Genomic DNA, 17,094 nt, shown 5'->3' on the forward strand with positions numbered 1-17,094 from the left:
ATGGCCAAATTATGGGTAAGGTCAGAGGGTCACCACAAAATTTTTTTTTTAATTGTAGAAGTTACAAAATAGAAAATAAAATGGAGTACAATGTATTAATAAACAAGTAATTTAAGCTTATGGTAACTGCTATAAAGAAAATAAACAGGGTACTATCCTTGTTAGAGAGACTGAAGAGAGGAGAGAAAGAGAAAACATCTCCAAAGAGGGGACATTTATGCTGAGATCTGAAAGACAATGAAGTCAGTCAAGAAAAGAGCTGATGTAAGAGCATTTAACCAGAAAGCAAAAGAAAGCAAAGGTGCTGATGATAAGGAAAAGTGAAAAGAAGTGTCAGTCGCTCAGTCGTGTCCAAGTCTTTGCAACCCCATGGACTGACAACTGTTCTGAGAAAAGAAAGGAGACTGAAGAAATGATGAACAATGGAAAAATAGTTTTAATAAGACAAACCTCATTGCAAAGTAAGTTGTCTCCAAACAAGGCATGACCAACTTCATCACACAGGGATGGCAGAAAAGGCAAGGAAGGTTCAGAAGAGTTTGGGAATTCTGGAACCTCAGGATTGTTTCTAAATTTACCAAGGGTCCCCATTCCAATTCCCATGATCTCCCTTCTTCCCTAACCATAGTACTTCCACGCAAGAGACCTTGTGATTTTTATTTAAGCTCCCTGGTCCTCTGATCCTTGAATCAAGAATTTGTAAGACCACCATGTTCTTTATATTCTCCAGTATAGTCAGAAATAACCAGCCCACTCACACTTCTTATACTCCTCATTCTCCCCAGAAAGGTCTTATGCAATAGCTGCTTAGTCTACCAGAGTTGTGCCTCCAATAAGCATTGATTTTACATAGCCACAGGCTAAATAAATTGTTTACTTGAAGCTTTGTTAATCTGAAAACTTCCAGTGGGTTAAGCCACTGAAATTTGAGGGTCAATTTGTAACTACAACAGTGCAGACACTAATAGTAAAGAGATCTATAAAGAAAATATCTTTCACTATTCTGGTAACTCAGAAAGACTAAGTCAAATTCATTAACCATTTAAAATGGCTAAGAACTAACTTTGCCATACAAAGACACAGAGGTTTACGATTTATATATGTACATATACAAAGATGTGAAAATAAAAGAAATTCTTGATAAGAATATTTCACTTACAGTGTGAGCACATTTCCAAAGGATAACTTGCCTCATTTCCCTGGAGAAAAGAAATAATAATAGTTAGTCACAAAATTGGCACAAATGTCTTTAGAAGATTGAACTTGAGTATTTTGAGTCATGAAACATTGAGCAATAGCCATAAACAAATGTGGCTAGACTATAAATATTTTTTTTATTTAAAAAAATTATACAATATGATGAAAGAGCTCTTGCATCAAACAGGCCTGAGCTGTAACTCTGTCACTTAAGACATAAAAACATTTGGTTAAAATTTATTTTACATATTTTTAACACCCTAAACATACTGTATATCAAATTTTTACAGACTGTCAATGCTCTAACTTGTCTTGCTGGATGAACTCATTTTTGGGTAGAGTTCAGAATAAAGCTTCTTCTGCCATCTCTCTTTAATTGAAGAGTTTACTGAGACTTCAAAGTCGCTAAGAAAAATCTGTTACCTTTTATACCTGCATTGAAACTGAATTTTCTATATGCTATGCAACTAAAACAAGAAAAATAATAGGAAGGTAGGTCCAGTGTAAGACAGCCAGCCACTTGAGCTCCAGTTTTTTTTTTCAGGAGAAGTCTTATCTCATGGATAAACTCTAAGTTAATACAATTTACCTGGATTCCTAACTTAAAATTTTATTTAAGGAAAAAAGTGCTGAAGAAAAACTACAGACCTGATCCAAGGCCTACATTTAACAATTCTTGATGACTTGGTACACGGAGGTCAAGTAAGTTGGTGAAAATCAGGCCATTTGATTAACAATAGAACCAGGTATGTGTGTGCACGAGTGCTAAGTTGCTTCAGTCGTGTCCAACTCTTTGTGACCCTGTGGACTGTAGCCCTCCTGGGTCCTCTTGTCCATGGGATTCCCCAGGCAAGAGCACTGGAGTGGGTTGCCATTTGCTACTCCAGGGGATCTTCCTGACCCAGGTATCGAACCTGTATCTCTTATGCCCCCTGCACTGGCAGGCAGGTTCTTTATCACTAGCGCCACCTGGAATAGCTCTGAATCTAAAACGGTAAAAATTCCAAGTGTGACAGGCTCACGTGAAGTAAAAATGATTAAGAAAATTTTTGAAAAAGTCAATAGAACTTAAAAGTAATACAAATTGAATTTTTAAAGTTCAGCAATAAAACTGAGTATACCTTGCATCCTATATCCCAGCTATCTAATTGTGACCCTGTCTAGCAGGCAGTGTACAACAGGATTAACACTTAAATATTTGAATATACCAAAGTATTCCAAGAAGTTACTGAATACAGTCTGAAATGAGAAATATCATTTTAATCTTGCAAACTAGCTTTTAAACTCTTAAAAGTATTCTGAGTAAACGTAAGGTCTGAAAGTATTCTGAGTAAACATAAGATCTAAGCAAAGTTTATCAGTAAATTAGCATCTGTAATTCTTATCTTGCCAACAATCTTTTCCTTGAAAATTAAAGCAGCTAATTTAACTGGTTAGTCTAATTTTAGGTCAATTTAAACATCAAATATATATTAAAACAGAGACAGAAGTAGCAAACATTGATTAAAAAAATGACATTATTAATGAGCAGAGATAAGAGTTCTATTTATTTTGCATCTTATTCAATTAACCTTAAGATTCTTACCATGATTCTTATCTCTTACTGTCTCACATATTTAAAAATTCCACTCTACCTTACAATTAAGTATGTTTCTTATGAGGCTCTCAAAAAAGTATGCTGCTGCTGCTAAGTCGCTTCAGTCATGTCTGACTCTGTGCGACCCCATAGACGGCAACCCACGAGGCTCCACTGTCCCTGGGATTCTCCAGGCAAGAACACTGGAGTGGGTTGCCATTTCCTTCTCCAATGCATGAAAGTGAAAAGTGAAAGTGAAGTCGCTCAGTCGTGTCTGACTCTTAGCGACCCCATGGACTGCAGCCTACGAGGCTCCTCCTTCCATGGGATTTTCCAGGCAAGAGTACTGGAGTGGGGTGCCAAAAATGTATAGTGATCCTTACACTGCCATTGTGAGGTGTTTTTAAAATGATGTAACTTTTTAAAATGTTGTTTAAATGTTAAAATGTAATTGTTTCATAAGTGAAGGCAAAAGGGTTATATAGTAGTCTCAGGGAGGACTTAGAAACCAGGTCCTTGTTTCTCCAGCCCACTGACCTTCACAGTGTTATCACTTCTTTATAAATGGTACCATCCATCCTCTCTGCCTGTATCACTTCCTTCTAAGAAATCACAAGACCCAAGGATCAATCTGGCTGGGTTACTCAGGGCTTTTCCATCAACAATGAATGCTTCACCTCTCTCCTAAACTTATTTCAACCTTAACCTGTCTAATTTTATACCCAGAAAGGTATCTTCCAAATATTTTTTTAAGATTTTTTTTTATTTTATTTTTTAACTTTACAATATTGTATTGGTTTTGCCATATATCAAAATGAATCCACCACAGGTATACATGTGTTCCCCATCCTGAACCCTCCTCCCTCCCCATACCATCCCTCTAGGTCATCCCAGTGCAACAGCCCCAAGCATCCAGTATCGTGCAACGAACCTGGACTGGCGACTCATTTCATATATGATATTATACATGTTTCAATGCCATTCTCCCAAATCATCCCACCCTCCCTAAATATTTAATATTAAGGTAAAATGTCTTTCCAAGATACCCAAAAATTAAGAAAAATATACATTTTCCTCATTTTTAAATGTCTTTCAAATGTAACTTTCACTATTTAACACAAACATAACAATGTACTATAGAGTATATAACGTGTAGAAATAAGACGTGTAACCAATAAAAATGTAAAAAATTAATATATTTGTCAAGATCTTATACTACAAGGGAAACATTACATTATTTGAAGGTAGAGCATGATGCTGAAGATGCATACTGTAAACCTTAGAGCAATACTTTATAATAAAAAAAATAAAATGGGATCATAAAAACAATCCAAAAAAAGGTAGATAAACAGGAAGCAAGGATCAAAAATCAAATGAGAAAAAAACAGTAACTAGCAATTTAGATTTAAATCCAAGCATTCTGAGAATTATATTATGTTTGATATAAATGGCCTAATAACTCCAATTTAAAGAATATACAACTATATGCTATCTACAAGAAGCCTACTTTATAGATAGGTTGAAAGAAAGAGATATACCATAAAAGCAATAATCAAAAGAAAGATACAGTGGCTAGCAATAATGGACAATGTAGAGTTCAGAACAAGAAATATTACCAGCGATAAAGAGAATTATTTCATAACCTTAAAAAAGTCAATTCATTTAGAAAGATGTAACAATCTTAAATATACTGTGATATGTAATGAGAAATATCCTTGGTCCTCATTCATTTCTAGCATAAGAACTCCTTAGAATGTTTTAAGTGAGGAGAGCTATCGAGATTTCTTTTGCTATATTAATGACATGACTATGGGAAAGGACCAAGGATAGGGGCTGGTGGCCAGGGGAACCAATCATGTGATTAGAGACTGGACCTTTCAGCCCCACCCTCCAGCCTCTGGGGAATAGAAATGGGCTGGGGCTTAAACCACTCACCAGGGACTTCCCTGGTGGTGCAGTGGGTAAGAATCTGCCTGCCAACGCAGGGGACATGGGTTCGATCCCTGGTCTGGGAAGATTCCATATGCCGCAGGGCAACTGAGCCCATGTACCACAACTACTGAAGCCCGCACATCCTAGAACCCATGCTCTGAAATAAGAGAAACCACCCCGATGGGAAGCTGGCACACCACAGCAAAGAGTAGCCCCTGCTCGCCCTAACTAGAGAAAACTCACACAAAGCAGTGAAGACCCAGCACAGCCAAAATTACTGACTAAAAAAAAAACCCACTCACCAATGGCTGATGATTTAATCTGGGCTGGAGACTGAACTCAACCACCACTGGTGAGTGGTTTAACAATCATGCCAAATAATGCTTCTATATAAGGCTTCTATATAATGAAGCTTCCAGAAAAAAATAACAAAAATAGGGGCTGGAGACCCCTTCTGGGTTTGGAAGCAACTGGAACAGCATGGAAGCTCCACACGCCTTCCCATGTACCTCTTCCATCTGGCTGTTCCTGAGTTACACCCTTTTATAATTAGCCAGTGGTCTAGTAAGTAAAATGTTTGAGTTCTGAGATGCACTAGTAAACTAACCAAATTCAAGGCAGGGGTTGTTGGAACCTCCAATCTATAACTGGTTGGTGAGAACCTCAAGGAACAACCTGGACTTGGAATTCCCATCTAACGGGAGGGTGGGGGAGGAGTGGAGGCAATCTTGTAGGTCTGAGCCCTTAACCTATGGAATCTCATGCTATCTCTAGATGAATTGAGTTGAATTGTAGGACACCTGGTATCCAAGAATTTTGTGGTTGTGTAGGGAAAAACTCATTGTAACTGGGTCCCAGAACCCTTTCCTATATACCTATCCCACAGTAATCACAGGGTATTGGTTCCAGGACCCGCATAGATACCCTAATCCATGGATTCACTTTGATCATGGAGTACTACAATATTTGTTGGGAAAAAAAAAATCCCTGTATTAGTAGACTCACACAGTTCAAACACGTTTAAGAGCCAACTGTATGCTTAATAACAGCTTCAAAATTAAATGTGTGAAACACAGAGAACCGAAAGGAAACAGACAATCATATTTGCAGATTTTAACATTTCTCTCACTGTAACTGACAGAACACAAGCAGACCAAAGGATAAAGTAAACACAATTATGGAAGATCAGCATAACACAGTATCAACCAAGATGTCCTAAAACAACAAAATACTCTATTCTAGTGCACATGAACATAGACATTATTCTGAGCCTCAAAAAAAAAAAAAAAAAAAGTCTTAATAGAGGACTGAAATCATACAGAATATATTTTCTCGTTACAATGGAATTAAACAAAGGTATTTGGAAACATTCAAATATCTGAAAATAAACAACAAAATTCTAAATAACCCAAAAGTCACAGAAGAAATGATGAGAGAAATAAAAATATTTTGAAGAGAGTGAAAGCTGAACCGATCAGAATTTAAAGGCTACAGGTTAAGTAGTCTTTTGAGGAAAGTACTACTAGAAGAGAAGTCTAAAATGCAAAATTTGTTCCCACCTTTAAAAGCCAGAAAAAGAATAAATTAAACCCAAGGCAAGGGGAGAAAGAGAAAACTAAAAACAGAAATTAATGAACTAGGAAGCAGACAAACAGAGACAAAAATCAGTAAAATCAAAACTTTATTTTTTGGAAAAGGTCAATAAATAACACCCCAAGCAAATCACTACAGATCCTATAGACATTAAAAGAAAAATAAGTGTATATTAAAAAAAAGTATGAAAATAAAATGTTTAACTCAGCTGAAATGGACAAGTTTCTTGAAAAACTGAATCTACCAAAACTGACTCAAGAGAAAAAAAGAGGTAAGTTGAACAGATCTATTGCTATTAAATTGAATTTGAGGGGAAAAAAAATACCTTTAACAAAAAAACTAAAGACCTGATGCCTTCACTGGTCAATTCTATCATACGTTCAAAGTCCAAAAACATACAAATTCATTTAGAAAGCAGAAGAAATAGTTCCTAACTCATTTTATGGGGCCAGCACTGCCTTGATAGGAAAAGCATACAACTACATTACAAAAAAAAAAAACTATTCTCCAGTATTTCATGTCCATGGATACAAAACTCCTTAACAATATTTGAACTGTGGTGCTGGAGAAGACTCTTGAGAGTCCCATGGACTGCCAAAAGATCAAACCAGTCAATTCTCAAGGAAATCAGTCCTGAATATTCATTGGAAGGACTGATGCTAAAGCTGAAACTCCAATACTTTGGCCACCTGATGCGAAGAACTGACTCTGGAAAAAACCCTGATGCTGGGAAAGATTGACGGCAAAAGGAGAAAGGGGCAACAGAGGACAAGACGGTTGGATGGCATCACCAAGTCAATGGACATGAGTTTGAGCAAGCTCCAGGAGTTGGTGAAGAACAGGGAAGCCCAGCATGCTGCAGTCCACGGGGTCACAAAGAGTCAGAAATGACTGAGCAACTTTCACTTTCACTTCACTTTCAGATTTAAAATCCATTAAGACAACAATTACTATGTTTTTATATCCCTTGCCAGGTTTAACATTATCCTAACTTTATTGAAGGAAGAGTTTCATAGGTACATATAAAAATCTACATAGCTTAAGGAATTTGGTTTAAGTGGACTTTTAAGCATCAGTGTGTTGAACAGTGAGCCTGTCGCTTCAAGGAAAGCAACTGATACATGAAACATGAAAAAGAGAAAACTGCAATAAAGAAATAAAAGATATAAAGAACCACCAAATAGCAACTTTAGAACTGAAAAACAATAACTGATACAGTAATAGTGAGTAAACTCAACAGAATAGAGCAGACAGAGACAAGAATCAGTAAACTGGTAGATAGAGGAAAAGAAATTATCCAGTCTGAACAACAGAAAGAAAACTAACTGAAAAAAATAGTCCACAGAGCCTTGGGGAATTATAAACTGAGGGATTACAAAAAAGGTTTAATACCTGTCATACTTCTGAGAATGAGGAGTATGTTTTAGAAGTTATTAAAATGGTCTGAATTTATCCTAGAAAAAAACTGATTTGTGAGAAGTTGACAAATTTGTTTTTCAACAGATCTAGACACTTGGACTGATTCTAACTTTCCCCTTAAGTCCATGCTACTCAGCATTAAAAAAAAAATTATTATGATTATAATTTTGGTATACATAAAAATCAGTAAGAACACTAGAATATTTTCTAAAGAAATTTTCTGGCAAAGAAATGCAAATATTTTTGGATCTCTTTTATCTCATTTTGTTTAGAGTTACTTTGATCTTAAAGTGTCAAGATGTGAGAGAACAAAAATACATTTTATAGATACATCCTATAAAGTTTAGAATATTTTCAAAGGGCATGCTGTCAGAATATTTAGACATTCATCTTTATCTAGTAGACTCTAGGTCATGACAACATTGTCTTATTTGGTTACAGGCTCTCCTTGTGAACTATAAATATTATTTCAGTATTAAGAGTACATGCTTGTTTATCTGAAGAACATATAAATGCTTAAAAGATAGCCAGTATGAAAAATATGCATCAAGGAAAGTAGAACTCTAAACTTTTTTATTAACTCAACTTTTAAGAATTTGATTCTCCCAATATTGAATTAAGGATAAAATTCAGTTCAGTTCAGTCGCTCAGTCGTGTTCGACTCTTTGCGACCCCATGAATCGCAGCACACCAGGCCTCCCTGTCCATCACCAACTCCCGGAGTTCACCCAAACTCACGTCCATCGAGTCGGTGATACCATTCAGCCATCTCATCCTCTGTCGTCCCCTTCTCCTCCTGTCCCCAATCCCTCCCAGCATCAGAGTCTTTTCCAATGAGTCAACTCTTCGCATAAGGTGGCCAAAGTACTGGAGTTTCAGCTTTAGCATCGTTCCTTCCAAAGAAATCCCAGGGCTGATCTCCTTCAGAATGGACTGGTTGGATCTCCTTGCAGTCCAAGGGACTCTCAAGAGTCTTCTCCAACACCACAGTTCAAAAGCATCAATTCTTCAGCGCTCAGCTTTCCTCACAGTCCATCTCTCACATCCATACATGACTACTGGAAAAACCATAGCCTTCACTAGATGGACCTTTGTTGGCAAAGTAATGTCTCTGCTTTTGAATATACTATCTAGGTTGCTTATAACTTTCCTTCCAAGGAGTAAGCATCTTTTAATTTCATGGCTGTAATCACCATCTGCAGTGATTTTGGAGCCCAAAAAAATAAAGTCTGACACTTTCCACTGTTTCCCCATCTATTTCCCATGAAGTGATGGGACCAGATGTCATGATCTTCGTTTTCTGAATGTTGAGCTTTATGCCAACTTTTTCACTCTCCTCTTTCACTTTCATCAAGAGGCTCTTTAGTTCTTCACTTTCTGCCTTAAAGGTGGTGTCATCTGCACATCTGAGGTTACTGATATTTCTCCCGGCAATCTTGACTCCAGCTTGTGCTTCTTCCAGCCCAGTGTTTCTCATGATGTACTCTGTATAGAAGTTAAATAAGCAGGGTGACAATATACAGCCTTGACGTACTCCTTTTCCTATCTGGAACCAGTCTGTTGTTCCATGTCCAGTTCTAACTGTTGCTTCCTGACCTGCATACAGGTTTCTCAAGAGGCAGGTCAGGTGCTCTGGTATTCCCATCTCTTTCAGAATTTTCCACAGTTTATTGTGATCCACACAGTCAAAGGCTTTGGCATAATCAATAAAGCAGAAATAGATGTTTTTCTGGAACTCTCTTGCTTTTTCCATGATCCAGCGCATGTTGGCAGTTTGATCTCTGGTTCCTCTGCTTGGAGAATTTTGAGCATTACTTTACTAGCGTGTAAGATGAGTACAATTGTGTAGTAGTTTGAGCATTCTTTGGCATTGCCTTTCTTTGGGATTGGAATGAAAACTGACCTTTTCCAGTCCTGTGGCCACTGCAGAGTTTTCCAAATTTGCTGGCATATTGAGTGCAGCACTTTCACAGCATCATCTTCCAGGATTTGAGATAGCTCAACTGGAATTCCATCACCTCCACTAGCTGTGTTCGTAGTGATGCTTTCTAAGGCCCACCTGACTTCACATTCCAGGACGTCTGGCTCTAGGTGAGTGATCACACCATCATGATTATCTGGGTCGTGAAGATCTTTTTTGTACAGTTCCTCTGTGTATTCTTGCCACCTCCTCTTAGTATCTTCTGCTTCTGTTAGGTCCATACCATTTCTGTCCTTTATCAAGCTCATCTTTGCATGAAATGTTCCCTTTTTTTGAAAAGGATAAAGTAGGTCTTCATAAATGTTCCTTATCCAACTGAGTTGTTTCCCCAAAGTATATTTTTCTGAAGTTTTGCTTTTTTCCTTCAAATTATGAATGAGTGGGACTTCCCTAATGGGTTAACAAACCACCTTGCAAATGCAGGTGACATGGGTTTGATCCCTGGTCGCGGAACTAAGATCCCATGTGCCACAGGGCAACTGAGCCCACACAATGCAACTACTGAGCCCGTGTGACACAACTAGAGAGCCCACGTGACACAACTGGAGAGTCCATGGCCAGCAACAAAAGATTCTGCATGACGCAACAAACATCCCAAGAGTCTCAAGTTTAAGACCTGAGGCAGCCAAATAAATTAATTAAATAAATACTTTTTAAAAAGTTATGAATGGGTCTCGAATTTTATCAAATGCATTTTCTTCATCAACTGAAATGATCATGTGATTTTTGTTCTTCAGAATGTTAATATGGTAGACTATATTAATATTAAAAAAATTTTTTTTCTTTTCAAAGGGAGTGAAGAAGAGAATGAAAAAGCTGGCTGAAAAAAATGAAGATCATGGCATCCAGTCCCATCAATTCATGGCAAATAGATGGGAAAACAATGGAAATAGTGACAGACTATTTTCTTGGGCTTCAAAATCTCTGTGGATGGTGACTGCAGCCAGGATATTAAAAACGTTTGCTCGTTGGAAGAAAAGCAATGACACACCTAGACAGTATATTAAAAAGCAGAGACATTACTTTGCCTACAAATGTCTGTATAGTTAAAGCTAAGGTTTTTCCAGTAGTCATGAACAGATGTGAGAGCTGGACAATGAAAAAGGCTGAGTCCTGAAGAACTGATGCCTTCGAACTGTGGTACTGGAGAAGACTCTTGAGAGTCCCTTGGACAGCAAGGAGATAAAACCAGTCACTCCTAAAGGAAATCAACCCTGAATATTCATTGGAAGGACTGATGCTGAAGCCAAAGCTCCAATACTTTGGCCACCTGATGTGAAGAGTCGATTCATTAGAAAAGACCCTGATGCTGAGAAAGACTGAAGGCAGGAGAAGGGGATGACAGGATGAGATGATTGGACGGCATCACAGACTCATGGACATGAGTTTGCACAAACTCCAGGAGATAGTGAAGGACAGGGAAGCCTGGCATGCTGCACTCCACAGGGTTGCAAAGAGTCAGACACAACTGAGCAACTGAAGAACAGCAACCTCAAAAGAATAACTCTCTGGATGGTTATTTAGAATGGGATAAATAAAACAGACATTTACATTATTAAACAAGATTTGATATTACTATACTACCTAACTGGGGGACTTCCCTATAGATGGTAAAGAATCTGCCTGCAATGAAGGAGACCCTGGTTTGATCCCTGGGTCAGGAAGATCCTCTGGAGAAGGAAATGGCAACCCACTCCAGTATTCTTGCCTGGAGAATCCATGGACAGAGGAGCCTGGTTGGCTACAGTCCACGGGGTCACAAAGAGTCAGACACGACTGAGTGACTGACACTATTTAATGTTAGTTGATTTTCAAATAGTGAAGCAGGCCTGCTGCATTCATGCAATGAGCCATACACAGTTATGACATTAAAAAATTTTTTTTATCTAATGTTTAATTGTATTTGCTTACATTTTGCTAAGGATTTTTGTACCTACACTGATATGGGAATACTGACCTATAGTTTTCTTCTTTGTACCTTCTTTTTTTGGTATCAAGGCAATAGGACTATTTAAACTATCTATTTCATACTGGGTGAGGTGTGGTGGTTTGCATTTTTCAAGAAACTGGTCCACACGTCAAAGTTGTCAAATTTAGGTGTGCAGAGCTGTTCATAGTATTTATTATCTTGTTCACATATTTGGGGTCTATGATAATACTATTATGTTTTATTCCTGATACTGATACTTTGCTTCTTCTTTAATTTCTCTCAGTGTGGCTAGAAGTTTGTTTAGTAATCTTTTTGAAGAACCAGCTCTTTCTTTCACTGATTTCCTTTACTGTCCCTGTTTTCAATTACCCTGATTTCTGTTTTTATTTCCTTCCTTTAGTAAGGAAATAGATTTTTCTCTTTCTTCGGTTCTTGAGGAGGGAGCCTTTTTTCTTCCTCTCCTAGGAATCCAATGACGCAAGTGTTAAATCTTTTTTATAGTCCCAGTTTCCTGAAACTGTGGATTATTTTCATCATTATGTTTTCTTTCTGTTGTTCAGAGTAGGTAATTTCTTTTCCTCTGCCAGTTTATTGAGTCCTCTGTTCTCTTCTGTTGATATTACCCACTATATTACTGTATCAATTATATCTCAGTTCTAAAACTGCCATTTGCTTCTTCTTGGTTAGATTTAATAAAATTAATACTTTTTACTGCTTTACCAATGATACCGAGAGAAACTGGTGTTTTTTTAAACTGCAACTGCATGGCAGTGAATGTAATGACGGTTTCATTCATGCTAAGGCGTCAGCAGTTTTACCGTCGTTGCTTTTGCACCATCAGTGCAAATGCAAACAGAGTGAATAAAACAAATATTATTTCTGTGTGATAATGAAAACAGCTTTTGCTCGTGGACCCCCTGAAAGGGTCTTGGAGATTTCCCAGTTATCATGAACCACTCTAAAAAACTGATGATCCAAAGATCTTATTTAAATTTTGCCAATTGAGAAAAGCAGCATTTGAAGAGAAATTCACCAGCGAAAAAGAAAATCTAACATAGCAACAAAACCAGTAGACGATGCATCTGTTCTACTTTTTCTAATATTCTATTATGGTTCCACAATAATAGTCTATATTATTCTACAATACATAAATGTGTCCCAATAGCATTCTTTATGGGGGAAAAAAAAAATCTTGGATCATGTATTGTGGTTAATAGCCATGTCGCTCTTAATTAAGAGTACTTTAAACTGGAACAATTCTTCAGTCTGTTTATGTATTTCGTAACTTTGATATTTATAAAGAATACTCTGTATTCTTTATAAGTTATTCTGTAGACTCTCCTTCAAAGAGTTTACCTAATGCTTCCTCATGATTTGATTTGAGTAAAATACCAAAGAGGTGGTAACATGTTCTTGCCAGATAGTGGGGAAAAGATAATGTTGGTTTTTCTCATTACTGGTAACTCTGATCACTTAGGGGCTTTCCTGATAGCTCAGTTGATGAAGAAATGCCTGCAATGCAAGAAACCCCGGTTTGATTCCTGGGTCAGGAAGATCCTCCAGAGAAGGGATAGGCCACCCACTGCAGTACTCTGGCCTGGAGAATTCCATGGACTGTATAGTCCATGGGGTAGCAGAGAGTTGGACATGACTGAGCAACTTTCACTTTGATTGATCACTTTGACAGATTTCGCCTTCATAAAGTTACATTTTTCCCTTTGCACTTAATAAGCATCTTGTGGGAAGATATTTTTTGGTCTATGTAAATATCCAAGTTACTCCTCAATTTTTCATCCACTCATTTTAACATCAACTGATGATTCTAGTCTGGGTCAATTATATCATGATGGCTGCTGAGTTAGCCAGCCTCCAAGATGATTTCCACCTCCTGATATTCCCTTGCCTTGTGTGACTTATATAATCCCCTTGCCTTGCGTGACTTGCCTTTAACCAACCAAGTATGACAATATTAAGGGGATACCACTTTTGTGATTAGGTTACAAAAGACTGTGACTTCCACCTTGCCAACAAGTCTCCTTCTATAACCTCATTTTGCACGCTTTAATGAAGCTCACATAGCAAGGTGACCTCTAGTCAACAGCCCACAAAGAACTAAATGTTGCCAACAACATTGTGGAAGTTAGATTCTTCCCCAATTCAGATGAGACCACAACCCACAGACTAACACCTTCATGTCAGTCTTTCGAGTTTCCATCAAGTAGAAAACACAGCTAAATCCAGAGAAACTGTGAAATAATATGTTATTTTAGACTACTACACTGTTGGGTAATTTGTTCTGAAGTAATAGGTAACTGATACAATTGCCATATGGTATTTTTCTAATTTCATCAATCCTTCAACATTTCTTATTTGGCTTCCTCCTGTAGGAAAGATTTCTTTTTCCTCCATGTCCACATATACTTACATATTTCAGCATGGACTTAATGGGTTTATTTCAATGGGTTATAATCTTCTGTCATCATATCTAACTCGATGTTTAAATTGTCCCACATGTGACCAGTGGGAACCTTCCCCTTTAGGCTAGTTCCTGTGTTCTTTTAATACATTCCCATCATTTTATGAGCCTTCCTTACCTTCGGGCACAAGACGCTGCAAGCATACACTGCACCTTGCCTGCCCCAGTCCTGAAATCAGCTCTCCAAGGAGCCCAAGATCCTTTTAGTGGAGAATGGTTAATGGTAACACTTCATGAAGAAAAGTTCTTAATTTTAAAGCAGCCTAGCTTATTCATCTCATTTTACACTATGACTAATTCATAACACACTCGATTACTTTTTCACTGAGCTGTCTAAGTATAACTTTGCTATATGAATTTGTAACTGTTTATATTGCTTTATTAACATTCTGAAGTATTTTTCCGCATGTAAAGAGCCTTCTATTTATACCCTTTAACAGAGCCATGAGTGAGGAGAGGGAAAAATGCCCATCCGTGTGCAATACAATATGCGAGGCATGATCAAAGCATAAACACTGCAGGTTCTCAAGTCCCCTAAACACACAATTTGAAACTGCAGGGGGGCTATGGACATGAAGGTAGATATATCCACCAAGTACAGAACCTGCACTCAGAAGAAAGATCATAACCAGAGATATGATCTTGGACATTATCAGCATACAGATAGTAACCTTCACCACTCACAGGGGAGTTCTTTAAAAAAGGAAAACAAAATAAAAAATAGCAAAATATTAACACTTAAATAATTAGATGAGAAATTCACTAAGAACAGAAATTATTAAAAACAGGGAAAGAGTCAGTAGAATATGGTCCTATTCAAATAATTTAATATTCCATCATGGCTTTATCATAATCTATATTATTCCATGATGTTTTCTTAGACCATAATAGAACATATATAGTATTTTCATTCTATTATGGATCATATTCTAATATGGTTCTAAAAATTGTACAAGGAAAAATTTTAAGTAAGAGGGAGTTAAGAGTCACAAAGGGGACAAATAACAATTATTTCCATGGCAAGGGTAAGTTCAGACTTCAAAACTCATACTATTAAAAATAAGATATAACTTTAATTTGATCAATAATAAGTTTTAAGTTATGCAGACTGCTACACAAAGAGTAATTACTAACACTATCCCTAAAAAACTCTCTCTAAAATTATCTTAATGGGTGGCATTTTCATCTAGTTTTATTCTAACAATAAAATTAAGATTTTTCTTCAAATTAAGACAATATATATAAAAGTTCTAAAATCCTTCGGATACTTTAAATGTACCCATCTAAATTTCAGTAATTACTTTATTTCAAACTAAACATGCAATAGGGATTGACATGTACACACTGCTATATTTAAAATAAAATGCCTTTCCATGGGGAAAAGAAAAGACTGCAGTACAATAAATGTTACTTTGTCAAGTTCTAATGGACTTTTTTTAAGGCAAAAATTGATGGATCTAGAACATAATCTTTAAAAGTTAGCTTTGTGAATATAAACAGGGATGGAAAAAGAAGTTAACTTTGTGGAATACAAAAAAATAAGAAGAAATACTATGTGCTGTGTACTCCATTAGCAACTTCACGTACCTTATCTCATTTATCTTCCAAACAAACTTCTGGGTAGATGAAGTGTCAAGGTTAACCAGTTTGCACAAGGTCACACAGCTGGTGGTAGTGGAGATCAAATTTGAACCCAACCTAATATAATTTCTATAGTATTCTTACCAATATATCATAAAGCCACACCCTTTCTGCATTAAACAAGAGAAAGAAGTCAGGAAACCATTTTCATCACATCTTAGAACACTTAAGTTCAAAGAGGCTTGTCGCTAACAACTCATACTAACAAAGCAATTTAAAATATGTTGCTCCTATATCTAACACAATGGCAACAATCGCAGAAACAGGACAATGAGAGGGTGTGAGATAGGTGGAGACAGCTGAGAGGAGGAGTAAAGGAATGGAAAGTATAAAATAAATGCAAATCTTCCAACAAATTCTTGCAGGGAACAGTACTAATTTGGTACTATATTTTACTTTAAAAACATACACAATCCCAAAACAAAACAGAAAATTCTAAAGTCACAGCATGGTCAATAATTATAATTGAGAAAATAATCTCTAAACAGAGGAAATAAAGTCCCAGTAGTGGAAGAGTTATGGACTATGATAAGAGACAACAGGATATAGTGGCTACAAGATATAGCTCTAGTAGAGAGAATGTATGGTGATTATGGAGAAGGCCAAGGAACGCTAAAGCAAGGGTGAAAATGAAGAAAACACAACAGTGGAACCTAGAGAGGCAACAGGACACAGGTACTTAAATTCTGAATGAAAAGTGTTTTATCCAGAAAAATGTTAGATGATAACGAGAAGAAATAAAGGAAGGTTCAGTCAGATAGAAGGAAATGATTTTGCAGGAGAAATCAGAAGTAATAATCTGTAAAGCAGACAGATCAAGTCTACTACCTCAGGTATTTTTTTAAATTCAGATACAATTTACACACAACATTGGATTAGTTTCAGATATATAACACAATGATTCAATATTTGTATATACTGCAAAATAATTACCACAATAAGTCAACATTCAACACCTTAAATTAACAATTCTTTTTCTTATAATGGGAACTTACTTACTTTTAATTGAAGGATAATTATTCTACAATATTGTGTTGGTTTCTGCCATACATCCACATGGATCACCATAGGAATACATATGTCCCCTACCTCTTCAACCTCCCTCCCACCTCCCTGTAAGTTTTCATGGAGCACTGGTTTGAGCTAAGTCATGTAGCAAATTCTCACTGGCTATCTATTTTATATATGGTGCATGTTGCCATGCTACTATCTCCATTCCTTCCACTCCTTCCTCACCTCTCCAAGTCCCAGTCTGTTTTCTATGTTTGCATCTCCACTGCTCCCCAGCAAATAGGTTCATCAGTACCATCTTTCTAGATTCCATATACATATGTTAATATATATTTTGC

The 17,094-nt window shown here is 36.9% G+C and overlaps 1 protein-coding gene across 2 annotated transcripts in view; it reads right to left on the reverse strand.

The window, feature by feature from the left end:
• PPP3R1 (protein phosphatase 3 regulatory subunit B, alpha) overlaps positions 1-17,094 on the reverse strand; it is a 63,176-nt gene that overhangs the window by 23,954 nt on the left and 22,128 nt on the right. For both annotated transcript variants that reach the window (XM_055540517.1, XM_055540516.1), the window contains exon 2: positions 1,160-1,199. In XM_055540517.1, coding sequence (XP_055396492.1) covers positions 1,160-1,199 — 40 coding nt within the window. The remainder of the gene's footprint in view (positions 1-1,159; positions 1,200-17,094) is intronic.

The sequence above is a fragment of the Bubalus kerabau genome, chromosome 11, assembly GCF_029407905.1.
Source record: "Bubalus kerabau isolate K-KA32 ecotype Philippines breed swamp buffalo chromosome 11, PCC_UOA_SB_1v2, whole genome shotgun sequence".
NCBI classification, from domain to species: Eukaryota; Metazoa; Chordata; class Mammalia; order Artiodactyla; family Bovidae; genus Bubalus; species Bubalus kerabau.